Source organism: Dreissena polymorpha, chromosome 3 (genome assembly GCF_020536995.1).
Source record: "Dreissena polymorpha isolate Duluth1 chromosome 3, UMN_Dpol_1.0, whole genome shotgun sequence".
Taxonomy (NCBI): domain Eukaryota; kingdom Metazoa; phylum Mollusca; class Bivalvia; order Myida; family Dreissenidae; genus Dreissena; species Dreissena polymorpha.
In genome coordinates, this window is record NC_068357.1 from 119,618,145 (window position 1) to 119,638,424 (window position 20,280).

At 34.6% G+C, this 20,280-nt stretch overlaps 2 protein-coding genes across 5 annotated transcripts in view; both read left to right on the forward strand.

Annotated features, from left to right (window-relative positions):
• Positions 1–20,280, forward strand: part of LOC127871207 (uncharacterized) — a 617,936-nt gene that overhangs the window by 383,659 nt on the left and 213,997 nt on the right. The window lies entirely within an intron of this gene.
• On the forward strand, positions 8,260–8,907 carry LOC127872543 (uncharacterized). Its single transcript, XM_052415868.1, has one exon. The coding sequence runs from the start codon at positions 8,260–8,262 to the stop codon at positions 8,905–8,907; it is 648 nt and encodes a 215-aa protein (XP_052271828.1).

Genomic DNA, 20,280 nt, shown 5'->3' on the forward strand with positions numbered 1-20,280 from the left:
ATAACTTTGGTATGCTTGGACATAGAGTCTTCAAACTTGACATGAAGGTTTGCAAGCACATTTATGTGTCCAATCTATCTGCTAGAACTGGTGTGATAGAAACCTTTTGGAGTGATCATAAGGCTGTCTGGATTTCTGTGTAGGTATGTGAAAGCAAAACAATAAATAGTATTATTTCATCTAAGTTTATTTTCTTACATTTGATAATGAAATTGATGGAAACTTCAAACAATATGTTACTAATTTGCTAATAAAAAAATTCAGATCAAACTTTCCTAATTGTCAATTCAAGTTCATATTTGTGACCTTAAATGTTATTGTTGTTCATGTATATGCATGCATTCAAAACATAACACAAGGTTTGCTCATGCCTTGAAAAGTACTTACATTTCATTTTGACCTTTGAACAATATTTCAGTAATTTAAGTATTGCATTGACAAAAACACGAAAGGTACTTTCCTGTCATTTAAATCAAAAATCCGGCTTCAATGCGGTCATCTCCGACCGCGGAACTCTTGTCTGCATTATGTAGTAACTATGTAATGTTCATATGTTTACCAAATAAAATCAATCAATCAATGTCCATGCCAGGTTAGGGTGTGACACATATTGTATCCTCATTTTTGGAGCACTTTTAGCAAAACAACAACAACAATACTTTTCCCAATTTTAGTCCAAACGCCGCGAATTTTCCCAATCCATAGGAACTTGGCCGGCATTCCCAAAACGTTGAAAATAAAACACTGCCTATGGTCAAATTTGGTCATTGTAAAACATTTCTAAATATGACTAGAGATTTCAATAGCCGCAGATTATTGCATTTTTAAGCAAATACATTGAATTTGCTTTGTTTTTGACAGAAGGGATTTTTTTCTTGAGTACCAACCCATCAATATTGTCACTAGTGATTCAACATCAAACATACACATTCACGTGCCATTGTAATGACCCAGCTATGTAATTTATTGACACCACTCCTGTGTATTGAAAACACCCTCTATGAACAAAAGTTACCCCATGGGACGTCACTTATCTTATCTCAATTTCATTCATGTCACTTAAATAAATATTCATGTGGGAACAGAACAATAGGAGCTATATTTTTTTCTCTAGTATGCGATTTGAAAAACATTCCCTTCTTTGAGTTGAATACATTATTTGACAAGGTTGAGTGCAAATAACAAATTTCAAAGTAGTATATGGCCCAATTATATTTGAATTCTGTGAAAAAAAAACTTTCAATAGCTCAAAACTGAATTCACTCTCCCAAGTGAATATATTTATGGTAAATGATGATCTCATCCAATAACCACATGCTGAGTTATAATCGCACAATATTGATTATCTACACTTAAGTTGTCAAAACTATCAATAGGATATTTCAGAATGTTTGAATACGGTTATATCCATGCAAACTTAATGACCTGCGTTAAATATTTTCCAAATAACTGCCTTGTATAACTCTTTGCGAAATTGTCATGTCAGGCAATTTCAATTGAAACCTGTTGAATGCTTTCATTACAAGTTTTACACTCATAACAACCATGAAAAATAGCTCCATACTTGGAATGGAATCAAATTACAAGTACAGTAATCCTATTCAGTTAACAATTTTGAAATATCTTGTACTTCTAATTAAATAATTGTAAAATGGATATATTGTGGCCCCTAAAAAATGAAGACAATTTAACCACATAAATAATGACTGAGTAAATATACTTGATAGTAGCTGAATTGTGTTTCAGTATAGATTCATACACCCCTTTAGGTTGTTAAAAAGTGCACAGGTAGACTTAAAATATGCGAAAATCAAAGTTTGAAGAACATCAGCTTAAACGCAGTTTATCGTCCTGTGAAAATCAGAATGTAAAAAAGATATGTACACTGCCAGAAAGGCAATTCATTTCCATGTGCATGGAAATCGCTGCAAAATTGATGAAGTTATTGCTGTTCAAAGGGATGCACCCAGTGTTCGGTTGATTTTGAGTTCAATACCTTGTTTAATATATATTTGATAGTGAATTTTCTTTCCAGAGAAGTTGATTTATCATTATAATTCGGTTATTTTTTTATTCAAAATGATGTTTTTACTAATTAATACCATAGCCACACGCTAACCACCTGTGGGCTGACATGGTGCAAGGAGGGTTGGTTGATGTGATTTAATGTGACGAATTTGTTAAGTCAGTTTGTTGGATCATTTCAGTTGATTAATATTCATGTTACAAATGTATTTCTTTATGAAGGATATGTAAAACCTCGGCTTTATTTCCGCATGTTTCTTCTTAATATAACTAACTATGTTACATCCTATAATAATACAATCCGTAAAATAATATAATGTAACAAGAGCTGTCAAAAAACAGATTTCGATTTTTCGAGTGCTTGACAGTATAATGTAAGCCATCAATGGAAAATTGTTCATATTCAATAAGTTCAAGGTAATATAGTGAAATTCTAAGTGGAAGAGGACCATAATTGAAACATATTGATCGCTTATGTTTTAAAGAAGTTGTACTTTATAGACGATTTTGAGTTCAGGAATATTTGCCACAATCTATTGACTATTTGTAAAGACATAAAACAAACTAATAATATTTTAGTTCAAGTTTGATAGCAATAGCTTGGATGGGGGGATGGTTGGACGGTCCATCAAAAAAAAAATAAATATATATATTTTTTTTTACCATGTTTAAAACAAATTGGGGTTGGGATTGGGGTCGGGGAGGAGAGGGGGGTATAATGTGGGGGTTTGGTCATTAATTAGATGTTCTTTCAAAAATAAGAAAAAGAAAGGAACAAAATAAAACAAAAACAAATTGGGGGGAGGGAGGGGGGTTCTAGGGTGGGGCATGGGGTATTGTTTGGGTGGAGTCCACTGTGGTATGTCAGGTAAGTGTTGTTTTGTCAAAGTATGATTCAAATCTGATCATAAATAAAGAAGTTATGACAATTTGAGCACAATTTAATAATTTGAACTTGGGAGTCAATTTAATTCAAAGGTCAATGTCTAATTCAACTTGCCAGGTACAGTACCCTCATGATAACAAGAAAGTATTTGAAGTATGAAAGCAATATTCTAGATACTTTAGAAGTAAAATGGATCTATACAAACAAATTAACAAAATATTTAAAGTAACTTAGAAGAAAGGGCCATAATTCCGTCAAAATGCCAACCAGAGCTATGCAACTTTTCCTGTGCAGTCCCCTTATGATAGTTATCGAGTGTTCCAGTTCTGAAAGCAACAGCTATGATACTTGAGCAGTAAAGTGGACCAAAACACAAAACTTAACCAAATTGTCAATTTTCTAATAATAATAGGCGCCATAATTCTGTCAAAATGCCAGTCAGAGTTACATAACGGTGTCTGCACAGTCCCCTAATTATAGTTAGTAAGTGTTGCAAGTATGAAAGCAATTAGCTTTGATACTTTAGGAATAAAGTACACCTAAACACAAAACTTAACAACATTTTCAATTTTCAAAGTATAAAAAGGAACATTATTCTTACAAAATGCTTGATACAGTTGTCTGCTCTTGTTTATAGATTGGGGTCATGTTTGTAAAAAAAATGCAAAATATAAATGCAATATGTCAAGGGACATAGAAAATATTTGAGGTGGAACGCAAACTTTAAAATTCCAACGCTCACGCCGGGTTGAGTAGGATAGCTTCACTATATATATTTCAAATATAATAGTAGAGCTAAAAAGTGGCATAACTCTACAAATATATGCTGACCGAGTTATGACCTTGACCTACACAATTGTCTTGTTGCAATAAAGAAGTTTTTCAAGTTTGAGTTAAATATCTTTGATAGTGTTAAAGGTTAAGAAATTTAACAACATATTCTAAGTTAAAAATGGTCATTACTTTAAAAATATTGAGGACAGAGTTATCCAGCTAGACTGTAACAAGTGTCTTGACGCCATAAGGAAGTAGTCCAAGACTAAATTGATTATCTTTGATAGTATTCAAATTATTGAACCAGAAGTTCTAAGTTAAAAAGGGGCTTAACTCTAAAAATAATTTAAAGGTTAATTCAGGTTGTCAAGCAATTGTAATAATGTAATGACTTTATTACAATTCAGGTTGCATGTGGAGACATTTTTTTGTCATTCATAGGTTGTATTATCTTACTAAGATACACTTTTATATACATGTATACACTATCTTTTGCAATAATCTGTGTTTGAAAATGCGATCAGAGGCAATATTAAACCAATAAATAAGTGTATCACACTTTCGGGCGTTATAACAATTCAGTTTTTCAAGCAATTGTAATAATTGAATAACTTTATTACAATTTAGTTTGTATGAGAACACCTTTTAATGTCATTCATAGATCGTAGTGCCCTATTAATATAAATTTTATATACATGTAGCTATGAACTGGGACTTTAATAAGGTGCTATCTTTTGAACTTTATATGACCTTGTCTTAAGAGTCAGCCAGCTGAGCATAATTGGGTAATACACACGTCCATGCCAGGTTACGGTGTGACACATATTGATATATATATTTTTGAAATAAAATAGTGGGAATTACAGGCCGTAAACGCCCTGTGTTTACATATAGTTTTGTCATCAACATTTGAGCTTTAAATAGGAACTTAAACTGTATGATAGCTATCTGCGTTTGATGTTGAAACCATAATCTAATATCAATTAATATCTCTGCCTAATTTGAACTATCTGATTACCTTAACATAATCCAAAACTTTAATTTTAGGAAATACATATCAAAATTAAGACTTTCGTCCCACATGTTAAAATTTGAATCTGGGAGACATACAGATATTCCTAAAAACGAACGCAAATGTAATATATGTAACTCAAATGATATTGAAGACGAATATCATTTTGTAATTGTATGTCCTCTTTATACAGATATAAGAAAAATGTATATTGACAAATTCTATTATAACCGACCTAGTATGCATACATTTATTCTTTTGTTAACAAATAATAAAACCAAAGTCCTAAATAAACTCGCGATATATTGTAAAAATGCTTTTAAAATGAGAACTGATACATTGAATGCAAACGTTGAGTAATTCGATGGCCTTAGTGCATTTTTAACACCTTTTTATGTACTAGTTTGGTCACTTTCGCATTTCTATGCATGTGCCTATTGCTTATATATTGTCAGTTTTGTATATGTAAGATGAACTGTAAATGTTCAAGTTATATGAATAAACTTTCTGTTCTCTTCTGTTCTGTCCTAATTTATTTGATTGTTTGCATTATTATATGGGAACACTATTCGGTCTATCACCTTTTTACAATGAAATTGTGTTGCCATATTAGGAAATTCACATTAATGGCAGATACGTGGTTTAAGTATTAAGCATCTAACATTTTAAGTGTTTACATGTGTTTCAAAATAGTTTTAATCCTTTAATAATTCTATATGTACAGTTCACATTACTTGATTAAGGCGGTTAAAACTATCGCACAAATTTTAATTAACTTTAAACACCATTGTATGGTACAATTGTTTTTTATGAAACACAGAGCGTGTTATTTTCGAATTGTCATTTTATGTAAACTCATAAAACTTAATAACTGATATTGTAATTATCTCACGTGGTTTAATGAGAAATATCATCAATGAATTGTTTCAAATACCAACAATGACGGTGAACATTATCGATATTGTCAACTGGTACACTGTAAAATGACGAAATTATTTTGACGTATCATTCTCGCAAAAGTATCAAATTTAAATATTTTAAAATATAAATACACGGCTAACAAGCATTAAACAGGTATTTTTTAATTGTTGGTTTCCATAGATTGTTGACTTTATTCATTCGCGCTCATAGGAAATAAGCTTTTTTACTCATTGCTGCGCCACTGAGAAAAAATAATACTTTTGTTTCCTCGTGAAAAACAAGCAATACACTACTATAAAAATGATGACAAATTGTCTGTAGGTAATTACCACCCTGTGTCCATTTTAATTGTTATTTCTAAAATCCTTGAAAAGGTAGTTTATGACCAGGTTGAATCTTATTTTAAAGATAATAAATTATTGTATAAATTTCAGTCAGGTTTTAGAAGTGGCTTCTCCACGGATACTTGTTTAATTCACCTAACAGATTTTATCAGGTATGAAAATGATAAAGGTAATATTGTTGGCATGGTTATGTTAGATTTACAGAAGGCGTTTGATACAGTCGACCACTCAATTCTTCTCATGAAGCTTCGTGCATCCGGTCTTAGTGATAGCGTTTTAAACTGGTTCAAATCATACTTGTCGGATAGAAACCAGCTTGTTGATGTCTCCGGTACCTTTTCTTCTAAGCCCAGTATAACCTGTGGTGTACCCCAAGGCTCAATCCTTGGACCCCTTCTTTTTCTAATTTACGTGAATGATATGTCAGCTGTGGTTAAAAATAAATTGTTATTATATGCTGATGATTCTGGAATCCTTGTTTCTGGTAAAAGTGTACTTGATGTTGAAAAGGCACTAACAGATGATATGAACTTGGTTAGCCAATGGTTGATCGACAATAAGTTGTCATTGCACTTAGGTAAAACTGAGTCAATTGTGTTTGGGTTAAAGCAAAAACTTAGGTCACAATCTAGCATTGATATATCTTGTAATGGTACACCCATTGCTTCTACATCATCCGTTTAGTATCTTGGAATTACCCTTGACCAAAACCTCTCTTTCTGCTCAATGGCTGAGTCTCTTTTGAAAAAGGCCAATTCTAGGTTAAAATTCCTTTATCGTAAGAAAGATTTCCTTACTTTGCATACGAAGAAACTTCTTGTAATGTCACTGATTCAGTGTCATTATGATTATGCTTGTTCTGTTTGGTATAATAGTATAACTCAGTCTTTAAGAAATAAGTTACAAACCTGTCAAAATAAGTTAATTAGGTTTGTTCTTGACCTTGATTCTAGAGTTCATATTGACCAATCTCACTTTAAGTCCCTCAACTGGTTACCAGTTCACATGAGAGTAAATCAAATAATGTTATGTCATGTCTTCAAAATAAGAAATGGCCTTTTTCCAGATTACTTGAGTGAACACTTTGTTTCCCAAGATTCTATGCATAATTACAGCACTGGGCTTAGTAAAAAGGGTGGGTATTGTTTACCCAAGGTCAAATGTCATGGTTCCAAATCCTTTTCTTTTAACAGCATTAAACTCTGGAACTCTTTACCTGAGTCACTCACAGAGGTCAACAGGTTAGAAGGCTTTAAGGTTGCCATTAAAAGTCATTTAATGAATAATATTTATTTTTTTATATATGTGTATCTTTTCACTTTTAATAAGCAGATATTAACTTCGTCTTAGGTTTTTATTTTTAATAATTATTAGTTCATTCTTCATAACATACATTTTAGCAATATATTTAATTTAGATAATTCATGATACCTCATATCATCAAATTACAACTGTCAAAATATCTATGTGTTGCAATAATTGATAACATTATCAATTGATCTTAGTTTCCAGCTCCTGTCATATTTTCTATGCACTACACTGTAACTCCAATATAACGCGCTCCGTTATAACGCTGAATCCAATATAACGCGGAGGGTGCTTGGATCCCATTTTTTCTCCAACCTTCCATTTGATTTCTGATTCAAATCCGTATTATGCAACTTCATGTATTTTAAGACAATTCAAAGATGGCGGCAATCACATGTTGATTGCTTTATTCAACCGTCCGTTGAACCGATTATAATCGCCTCGAGGTTAAACAACACCGACAGCTAATTGGTGTTAATCTGTTGTGTAATGTCAATAAAGGTGTGAAAAACTCGCGTGTCAGTGTTTATTACATGTATTTCTCATCAGAGCGGTTCAGTGCGATAATTTCCATAAGTTAAGTGCAAGCGGGATAGTTATACAATTCAAGTAATTCAAAACGATTGAAACATTCTTACTTTGATATGGTTGCAGTTTAACTATATTTAATGAGCGGCTGTGAAATATACTGCCTACTGTATAAAACAACTTTTTCTGTCATTTTATTATCATTCTAGTATTATGTCATTTAATCTCTTTCAGTTCGTGTATAAGAAATTAAATAATGCAGACGATTTATTTACATGCGAACGCAGTGTACTGGCAATTGTTAACAGAGTTTCACTTTCATTTTCGCGCGGTATCAGAAAGTCCCCGGGAAACACGTTTTTTGCATGCGTATAACGCAATATAACAATTTTTTGTACGTGAGTCGTATTGCATTCAATCTTAATTTAAAGTTGCTCGTCCAATGAAAGCTCTGCCCCATAATGCACTGTAGCAACTACAGGGCAGAGACTTTAGCCCTCATGAAGGCAGTGTCAATGATTGAAGACTCGACCGAAGATGTCAACTCGATAGTCTTCTTTACAGATGCCATGTCTGTATTAGAAGCCCTGACCAACAACAAGGTTCCTCAGCTTGCAAATGCCTTACAAAGAATCAGCACCAACCTAAACGTGACCCTCCAGTGGATCCCAGCACACTGTGGAGTGGCCGGAAATGAAGATGCTGACCAACTGGCAAAACAAGGTGCTCAGTTAGATCAGCCACCTGTGCAAGTAAGCTACAAGGAGAAAGTTACCATCATTAAATCACTTACCCGGCCAAGACAAGAGGCAGATGCATATCATCTCCTAAGCAGGGCAGAGCAAGTGATAATGGTCAGACTCCGATCAGGGCACAACCGACTCAATGCACACATGCATAAAAAATACAGACTGGCCCCGTCACCGACCTGTCCGTGTGGCACAGAAGACCAAACAGCCGAACACATCCTCCAAAGATGTAAACGTCACGACCAGGAGCGAGCTACAAAGTGGCCCCAGGACACAACCCTCCATCAGAAACTTTATGGAGACGTGGATGACCTGAGACGGACCACATCATTTATCGAAGAAACTGGTGTGATCGTGTAGAGCGAACGCCAAGAAGAAGAAGAAGAAGATGCACTGTACTTTTAACACTTCTGACAATGGCATATATGCGTACAGTTGTGTTTACGAATTTCTTAAACATATATCGTCATTAATGTTCAAGATAATTATTTTTTAGTGATGTTGCAATTTTATTGGATTATCGGATAAATGTGCACATAAGAAAAGCGGTATGTATACTGTTATCGATACAATTCGGTTTATATGCATGTATTTGCGTCAACACAGCATGGCAACATGTCACATGACCTATATTATAGGCTATTCTATACCTGTTTTGTTTATAGCGCCCTGCAGTAAATGAGCTCAAAACCTATAACGCGGATCCGTTTTAACGCTGTTTCGCGGCTTGGACACCATTGACCGCGCTATATTGGAGTTACAGTGTAATATGAAAAGTTATAAAACAAAATAAAAAAATGATTTAAAAAATCTGTCACACATAATAACATAAACTAGCCCTTCCCCTGCAATTCCACCATTTATGGTAACCCAAGAAAGAACACTAATAATTTGGGTTAAAATAAACTAATAAAGTATGAATACTTTTGGAAAATTACCTTGTTTCAGTACTCTAGAGAAATATCTGTATGCTATTTTAGAAATGCTTTTGTCTGTGGTTAACATTCTTATTTTCATGTAGAACTTTAACATGTCTTTATAAACCTTTGTACTTCACCACCTTAAAACTGTGTATTTATCTGATCTGAAACAATCAACTCCTTTTTGTCATTACTCACTTATTATTCCCCAAAAATGGCAGAAGGATATAGAATAAGCTTGTGCCTCAGTCTGTGAGTCTGTCCGTCCGTCAATAACTTTTCAGGGCTAAATCTCAGAAACTAATCAAGATATCAACATGAAACTTCATGTGTGCATAGATATCAATGAGAAGGTGTATTATGCACAAGAACCATTACCCCACATTATCTTAAATAAAGTTATTTCCCTTTTTTATGGTGTATTTTATCAGCGCTTTATCACACATACAATAGTCCAACGTGAAACTTCATGTGTGTATATACGTTGTACAGGGCCCTCGTTTTGCACTTTTTACCGCCGAATATCGGCAGCTTCCCCCATCAAAAAAATTATACTTTTTTCCCCTTTTTCAGCTAAAAATTCCCTCTCCAAATGTTTATACCTATGTTGCCAGCTGGTATAATGCTACTTACCTTTGATTTAATGTATATTTATATGAATCACAATAAAATATAGCAATTTGAGGTGTTGAATGGTTGGTGAAAAGATCTTCTAAAATTCCCCTTTTCGCCCAAAATGACGCGAAATTCCCCCTCATGAGGGATGTGGGTGGCTTCCCCTGGCGGCAAGAGACATGCCTTGTACAAGAACCATAGCCCTCCACTTTTCGAACAAAAGTTATAATGCCCTTAAGTTTGTTCTTTTTGTTTCATGCAAATGTTCATGGTTATATATCACATACCATTCAAGATTCCAACATGAATTTTCATGGGTGTATAGATATCAATAAGGAGAAATGCCTTGTACAATAACCATAATCCTTCACTGTCTTAAACAAGAGTTATTGCCCATTGTTATTTATGTATGATGTAATTGTTCAGGACTATATGTCAGATATGGTACAATATTTTTGCATGCAACTTCATGGGTGTGTAGATATCAATGAGAAGTGCTATGCATAAGAACCATAACCCTACACTTTCTTAAATAAGAGTTATTGACCCTTGCTTTTTTTTTAATGATGCAACTTTTCAGGTCAATACATCCGATACGATACAGATTTCGACATGAAAGTTCATGGATGTATAAATCAATAAGGAGAATTGTTTTGCACGAGAACCATAACCTTACACTTTCTCAAATAAGAGTTATGACCCCTTGTTGTTGTTGTACATGTATCAAGTAACATGTCAAGGCTTTATATCAGATATGCTACAAGATTTCAACATGAAACTCATGGATTTATTTACATAAATTAGGAAAATTAAACTGCTTATAAACAATAACGTTACACTTAATTATTTTGTTTAAGGATTATACTGTATATCAAGAGATTAGCACCCATCCATAAACAAACTTTATTTAGCGGGGATATCAATTTAACAAATTTACTTGTTATGTATGTCCTTGATCGGTGTACATTGTAACAAGGCCATTCAAGATTGAGTTTACTATTTTTTCGGCGTAAGCTGAATTAAGCCAGCTTTTCACCTCTCCTGACCTTTGTAAGTGTCCAATCAAGTCAAATAAAATTTCCCGCGGCTAGGTACGAATGAATACATTTATTCCATTGGCTGATTTGAGTATTCCACCAGAACATTGGAAACATATCCGCGTCTTTGTAACACTGTTTTACTGCATGAAACAATTTTATTTCTAATGAAAAGGCTTAATAGATAGAACAGTTTTACACTCAATTCTCGACATAAATACAGTTTGTGCGTACACCTTTTATTTTCAGAGAATTACCAGTGCAACGCGTTTATATTTAAAGGCTATGTTCTCATTTTTAGTACTTACTTCCATATTCTTGTCAACATGTTAACATGTAAAAGTATTAAGAGCAGTGGAAGCGAGGCCTCACTTTAATACATTGCATTTCAACCCGGGTCAATTCGCGGCCAGTGTATGAATGTCAGAGTTTATATACAGGTCATCTCCGGAGTTCGCGGCCAGTAAAATAATAGTTATATAATAAATACGCTATCCGTGAACTAGGTGACCTGGAATTTTCTTTAGACCAGAAATATGTAGATTCTTAATGTGTTTCCAACAAAACAATGACAAATATTATTTTTGATTAATTTAACAATAATTATTCCACCATATTGGCCAATGTATTAAGCATGAGAGCGATGATTATCGATACTGTTAATAATCGAATCAAACCACTAAAACAGGTTTGTTCGAAGAACGCGCCTATAAATACGGATACTTCTCGTGTGGCCGGTTGACTTGTATGTTTTAATTTCACTTCCATTCTTCTTTTGGTTTTCTGTTTTGTATCTATAGGTTTATGACCAGCAATATGTAAAAATGTAAAATAAGCCGCGAAAACTCCGCGTAACATCCCGTACTGCGTGTGATGCAGCTAAGAACTGCACAGAAAAAAGACATTCGCTATCCTTGATCTCATTCATTGAACTATCAACGCTGTATATCTTTTTTAAAGATATTTCTTGTTAGAAAATAAAAAAACTTAACATGAATAAATCATTGTTAACGCAATCATTTAATGTCAGAAGCAGTAAATGGTTTTTATGGCCCCCCATAGGGTGGACATATAGCAGTTGAACTGTCCGTCAATCAGTCCGTCAGTCAGTTGGTCCGTCCGAAAACTTAAACATTGCCCACAACTTTTGCAATATTGAAGATAGCAACTTGATATTTGGCATGCATGTGTATCTCATGGAGCTGCACATTTTGAGTGGTGACAGGTCAAGGTCATTATTTAAGGTCAAAGGTCAAATATATGGCTTCTAAGCGGTGCGGGCATTGAGTTTCTGACAAACACATCTTAAATTTTTGAAGTTTGATTATAAAATTAAGAAATGTAGTTGCATAAGATAATGTATAAATTGTGGCCAACTCAATAGCTTTAAAAGAATTTTGCAAAAAGAAATGCCCATAGAGTATATTAATTTAACTTAGGTCTGTTGGAATGTGAAAGCAATTTTTAAAAGCTGAATAACAGATCTATTTGCATGTTTCTCTTGACTATACTAATGACACAAAATTGACATTGCTTATTTGATCATTTGAATTGATAACACACTTGAATAATTATAGTGGAAATATCATACCTCTATGGTCAAATTATAACTTTAAAAAATTCTTCAGTACCCATGCTTCAATAGCTCCTACAATCAGATTACCCTACCCATTGAATACCTGAACATTGTAATATATTTATAAGATATAATCGCTCTGCAAATCTCTTTGTGTGAGTGTAGTGTCAGGCAATTTGAATAAGATTTTTAATAGATTGAATTGCTTTCATACCTGCCAAATCAATTTAGGCCTTAGACTATATAGTTTTAATGGCTGTAATATGAGAACCATACTTAAAATTGTCTATACAAAAATCACTGGTGATCATCAATTAAAGAGACTTTTGCAAATGTTACAGTTACAACCCCAGGTTTCAAAACTGACCATGATCAAGTGACAAATAAGCGATATAGATGAACATATTTGAATAAGATTACAACTCATCTTTAAAGGCCAAGTCAGAGTTGTTATATACCAGGCATGCAACATCATTTAGCGGTCATCTACCAAGTTTGTTAAAATAATTATCTTGGATGAAAATTGGCCATGCTTGTTGATGTGGGAACTTAAATATTTTAAAAATTAATTACATAGCTTAACAACTTAAAAAACACACACAAATTACACAGCTTTGATACATGCATGTGGTATGTTTGTCCTCTATAAGGATTGTATGAAACAGTTGACCCTATTACACAGTTGAGTGATCAAGGGCATTCTTGGTTCTTTTGTCTCAACCATTTAATCAATAGAACATTGATTTTAATGATTAATTTCAGCTTGAAAAGAGGTATAAATTAAATTAATGATTATTAATGCAGTTCTTAAATAGTGCCTAAATTTAGAGGAAAGTCTATCCTTATGCTGCTTTAAGCTACTGTAATCCTTTCAGTTGACACAGACATGCATATAACATTATAGGAAAGAAAATACAGGTTCTATGGCCCAACAAGTTTTAATAATGTTTGAAAACAAGTCAATACACATGATAAGATTTTATTATCTTAGCAAATTAGATTGTCCTCTCCCGCATATTCCTTTTATGAAAAAAAATGTTCAAACAACTGTAAACTTTGGTATACAAGGTTTTGCATTTAGTTCACAGTAAAAACTGTAGTTAAAGTATTTTCAATAAGAAATTTGCCTATTGTCTATGTAATCCACTCCAGTAAGAATTTTACCCTTATCAACATATTAATATTCCTTTATGAACGATTTTCAAGGCATTTTTGTGAAATTGTATTTTTACAAAATAAATTTTTGAATTGCTTCTTATTGAAATTCATTATCATACTAGAAATGGCGCGGCAGAGGCCGACGCGTATCCCCACGCCGAATGTTTGACCTAGGTGTGCCCCAGGGTTGGTAATGGGGCCATGCATAGCTGAGATTGACCGTATTGTCATAAGAGAAGTTCATCATCAAGTGAATTGGTGTAGAAATGAAGAAGTTATAGTAAAAGGCAATTTTGGGTGGGTGTGACATATCTGGGCAGGGCGCCCCAGGGTTGGTAATTGTGCCATGCATAGTTGAGATTGACCGTATTGTCATAAGAGAAGTTCAGTATCAATTTGAAGTGAATCGGTGTAGAAATGAAGAAATTATAGTAAAAGGCAATTTTGGGCGGGTGTGGTCTATGTGGGCGGGGCCCCAGAGTTGGTAATGGGGCCATGCATAGTTGAGATTGACCGTATTGTCATAAGAGAGGTTCAGTATCAATTTGAAGTGAATCGGTGTAGAAATGAAGAAATTATAGTAAAAGGCAATTTTGGGTGGGTGTGGTCTATGTGGGCGGGGCGCCCCAGGGTTGGTAATGGGGCCATGCATAGTTGAGATTGACTGTATTGTCATAAGAGAAGTTCAATATCAATTTGAAGTGAATCGGTGTAGAAATGAAGAAATTATAGTAAAGGCAATTTTGGGTGGGTGTGGTCTATGTGGGCGGGGCCCCAGGGTTGGTTATGGGGCCATGCATAGTTGAGATTGACCCTAATGTCATATGAGAAGTTCAGTATCAATTTGAAGTGAATCCGTGTAGAAATGAAAAAATTATAGTAAATGGGAATTTTTTGGTGGGTGTGGCCTATGTGGGCGGGCGCCCCAGGGTTGGGATTGGGGCCATGCATAGTTGAGATTGACCCTAATGTCATAACAAAAGTTCAGTATCAATTTGAAGTGAATCCGTGTAGAAATGAAAAAATTATAGTAAATGGAAATTTTTGGTGGGTGTGGCCTATGTGGGCGGGGCGCCCCAGGGTTGGGAATGGGGCCATGCATGGTTGAGATTGACCGTATTGTCATAAGAGAGGTCCAGTATCAATTTGAAGTGAATCCGTGTAGAAATGAAAAAATTATAGTAAATGGAAATTTTTGGTGGGTGTGGCCTATGTGGGCGGGGCGCCCCAGGGTTGGGAATGGGGCCATGCATGGTTGAGATTGACCGTATTGTCATAAGGGAGGTCCAGTATCAATTTGAAGTGAATCGGTGTAGAAATAAAGAAGTAAATGTAAAATAACCTAAAAAAATGAGTGATAATTTCTGACGCGGCCCCACCCCAACCGCTATAACTTTTGACCCAGGGGTCAGATCAAAATTCCAAATAGTGCAGGGTCGCACATATGCTCATAGCTACCATGTGTGTAAGTTTCAAGGTTCTAGTGCTTTTAGTGTAGGAGGAGATAGTGGCCAGGACGGACGGACAGACAGACGGACGGACAGACGGACGGACGGACGGCGGAGATAACCACAATATCCCCACCTTTTTTTCAAAAAGCGTGGGGATAAAAATGTTTAAAATCAATCCTGTTAATTGCCTTAAATATTGTCGCTTTGAGGAATGGCTTTGCACATGACCGTCAGTTGGTCTGTCTAAAACCACGCAAATTGGTATGACATAATTTTGTGAGAACAAAAATGCTCCTATTAATTTTGAGGGTTACAGGTCAAAGGTCAAGGTCACAAGAGTTTGTCACAGTATATTTGTTTCTACATATCTTGAGAATTCTTCGACCCATTATCGTTATCATGCAAAGGTATACATGTATATTGGTTTCTTGAGAGAAAGAACAGTGGATACTTATTGATCAAGGGGTAATGAGGTCAGTTATCAACGGTACAGCTCCGGGCTTGTAACAGGAAATCATCCTGGCACCGTAATCTGAAACCTTTTGAACTACAAAAATGTGAGCTTGTGATGTTTATTAGCGGTGTCGTGCGAAATGTGTCTTTGAACAAAAGCGACCAGCAAAGCTGCAGTCCAGCCTGCACATCTGCCTTACTGTCTACAGATCCGTTAAGTATTGCCAGCCCATATTGTTCTATAGTCATTCTAACCAAAGCTCTGATGCAACCATAACAGTTGTCAGATACTGGCATTGGTATGTGAACTTTGCACTGGTAAACTGTTCAATGGTAAACCTGAGCTCATCCCAGAAAAGTGCAAGTGTAGGTCTTAACACTGAACATGACTGAACTATTATTGAACAAAATCAACAAACCAAAAAGAGTGTGCTCCCAATTTTAGAAGAGTTCTTTTGCTTTTCGTTAATAGGTCCTTCGGGCTCCCAATTTTATAAGAGTTTTTCTGCTTTTTGTTGGTAGGTCCTTCGGTTGATCAGTAGACTGTCAAGAAGCGAGCATTACATGTACGTTAACACATATATTTGACTTTAGATCTACAGGTTGTTTTTTTGAAAAGTTTGGTATCTGCACATGTAATATCGGAACCGGAAACCGGAACTGAGAATTTTCAGAGTAAATAACCAGCGTCTCCTGATTGATCATAATGATACAATATATAAAAATGATCAAATTTACGGCTTTTAAATATTCTAAATTCTTCTCTGTATTTATTGTGACTAAATTTCGAACAACGCATCAGCATTCTTTGTGTAAAACAGTTGTCTTCATCCTGGGAGTTCCCTGTTCGATGACGTCAATTTAGCACTGTAGTTCCGATGTTTATTATTTTCGGGCATTTGATTGGTTGAAATGTTAGAAAATTGACCTAAGGAAAATGAGCTAAAGAAACGGCTACAAACGACTATACTTTATTCTAAACAACAACTTCGTGAAATGTTAAAATTTAATTAAAATATTATCTTTATTTAAGCTTTTTGTTAGTTTCTTGTCAGACTGTGTCAATAAACTAGGACACATTTATTCTGTTTAAATACCATCAATACAAATGCCTGCATTTTATGCAGTGTGTGGTTTTTCAAAGAGATATGACAGAATACTATGTAAGTATCATTGAGTACTGGAATATGTCAGATGCGTTAAAGAAAGGATTACATGGCGAGGCTTGCCATGAGCAACACATCATTAGCATCATAAAGTGTCTAAGAAATAAACAAAATGATCAAACACAATTGTAATTTAACGAAGCACACAATTGGGATATTAAAATATCTATTGCAACTGAAACTGTTTTGTAGGATAAGTTGATGATACAATTGCAGCTTTAACAAGAGTTTATAAAAAACTTAATATAGTATAAAAGTCACGCTTACCTTAATGATATTGTTAATCCACTCCTAGATTGGGACCTATTTGAAGATTGCTACTCAACATTTTGCCAATGTAAGTTGACATTCACATCAACTAAATGTATATTCTAAGATTTAAGAAAATTTGGTTCACCCAAGCTACAATAATGAATGTTTGTAGTAATTGACTGCTTCAAGATTTTTATTAAATGGTAGTTATTGTCTGTACCATATTTAAAATGACTTAATCAGTGGAACCATATAATAAAAGTAAAAAAAACACAACAGTTGGACATATGTATGAAAAGCTTTCAAGTATGTTGATTGTTTAACAAAATATTAAGGTCACAACTTTCTCAGTAGACGGCTCAACGACCCATCCGAAACTAATAATGAATGCATCCAACACATTTGTTGTCAATGTTATTCATTCATGTGTTTAAAACAGAAGGTGTATCTCTTAGGCTTTTGCTATGTCAGTATGCAATATTCACGATAGTCAATTAGCGCAATTGCATTTAAATGGCCAAGTATTACTTGTCAGTTATAACTGCTCTTTGAGGAAAAGTATCTAATATATTGTAATAAAATTTGTTTATGTAACAAGCTTCTGTATTATCATTATAATTATATTATCATAACATGGCATGTATTAGAGCAATTAAAATGTGGTGTGTTAAAAAATCTGGTTTAAAGTGTTTATCTACAAAGCTTGTTTTTTGCAGTTTAAAGTAATCAATACACTCAGTACCCAATAGTCAGGTGACAGTATACATAGTTACACTGTTTACTCCTATAATACAATCGCCATTTGACGGTTAACTTGGTTGCTGTTCAGTTCGAAATTTCTTAAAACTTGTCTGTGTTAATAACATTATGTGTGTGTGTTTTCTGGGATATTTAGTGTACACACGCTTGGACATAAATATTTCAATTGATTTTAGTTTGTAAAATCTTGTTTGTTGAAAGTGAATTATCAAAATGGCGACATCTGGAATTTCAAGAAATTATGATTTTGTTAAATATTATTGTTGTACAATCTGCGAGAAAGAACGATCTGTAGAAATAGATGCAGATTTTTACTGTAAAACATGTCTTAAATACTTCTGCAGAAGATGTATAAACTCCCACAGACAGCATGGTTGGTTGTTTTTCAAAAAATCTCCTTATGGAAAGGATAAAATAATGAAGTGGCCACTTTCTAAGAAGATGGAGACTTCTCTTTTAACATGCGTCATACACAAGAGTGAACAAATAACAATGTACTGCGCAGACCACAGTCAGCTGTGCTGCTCTAAATGTGTTGAGCTTAATCACAGGTAGCTTATTATTACTTATTTTATATCAGTATAAATTATTGCATTGTATTACCTGTATGCAACAGGGGCGTCGGAAGCACATTAACTATTTGGGGCGGCCGATGGGGTGGGTATGGGAGAGGGTATCCCCCTCCCGTTGGTGGGGGTCCGGCGCACCTCGGATATTTTTTTCAAATTTTAGCAGCAAATGGCACATTTTGGTGCGTTGCTATGCCTGATACCTGACCTTATACACTTCTATTGCAGGCATTTTTTGAATTACAAAAGTTGTGACAGACAGACACACGATGGAGAAGTGATCACTATATGTCGCAGTTTGTACTTTGTAGCAGGCGACACAATAATAGGGATCATGTGGGTTGAAAGAACGTTCTTCAGGATTTTTTTGTGCCGAAATTATGTTTTGGAAATTTGAAATTCGTTGGTTGGTTTGGAGTACACATATTGAAATGACACAAAAAGTGGTAAAAACCATTAAATAAGTTTTAAGAATTATAGAATTAATTTGAGTTATAACAATTAATTCAGGTATCCTGAGGCATCTTTAATTTTGTGATAATTAAGGACTATTGGATATTGGCACATTTGTTTCATGTCATAATTTTCTTTATATTAATAGAAAGAAGCAAAGGCTTATTAGATCATACCGACAATTAAAGATTCCCAGGTTTAATTACTTAATAATTAAGGGATTATTGTTATAAATGAGACCGATTAATTACCCCCCATAGCAACACAATTGACACGTACATTTCCGTGGGCGGGTGATGACAATCAACAATACACGTGTCATAACCGAGATAGCGTGATTACCTTGCTTCGTGGTAAAGATTTTTTCAAATATACGTGTATTGAAATGATTTTTTGTAAAGGTCTTTGCCGAAATTTCATTTTTGCCGAAAATATTGGAGCATCGGCTGCCGCCCCTGCCGCCCAAGCTCCGACGCCTCTGTGCAATAACCATCATCCATGTTAATTTGTTTGGATTATTTTATTAAGTTATATAAGGTTTTCAAAATCATTTCTTGTGTGCAATTTTTAGCTCATCTATTTTTTGAAAAAAAATTATGAGCTATTGTCATCACCTTGGCGTCGGCGTTGGCGTTGGCGTTGGCGTTGGCGTTGGCGTCGGCGTCCGGTTAAGTTTTGCGTTTAGGTCCACTTTTCTCAGAAAGTATCAATGCTATTGCATTCAAACTTGGTATACTTACTTACTATCATGAGGGGACTGGGCAGGCAAAGTTAGATAACTCTGGCGTGCATTTTGACAGAATTATGTGCCCTTTTTATACTTAAAAAATTGAAAATTTTGGTTAAGTTTTGCGTTTAGTTCCATTTTTCTCAGTAAGTATCAATGCTATTGCATTCAAACTTGGTACACTTACTTACTATCATGAGGGGACTGGGCAGGCAAAGTTAGATAACTCTGGCATGCATTTTGACAGAATTATGTGCCCTTTTTATACTTAGAAAATTGACAATTTTGGTTAAGTTTTGTGTTTAGGTCCATTTTATTCCTTAAGCATCAAAGCTATTGCTTTCATACTTGCAACACTTACTAACTATCATAAGGGGACTGTGCAGGCAAAGTAATGTAACTCTGACTGGCATTTTGACAGAATTATGTGCCCTTTTTATACTTAGAAAATTGAAAATTTGATTAAGTTTTGTATTTAGGTCCACTTTATTCCTACAGTATCAAAGCTATTGCTTTCATACTTGCAAGATTTATGAACTATCATAAGGGGACCGTGCAGGCAAAGTTATGTAACTCTGACTGGCATTTGGACGGAAT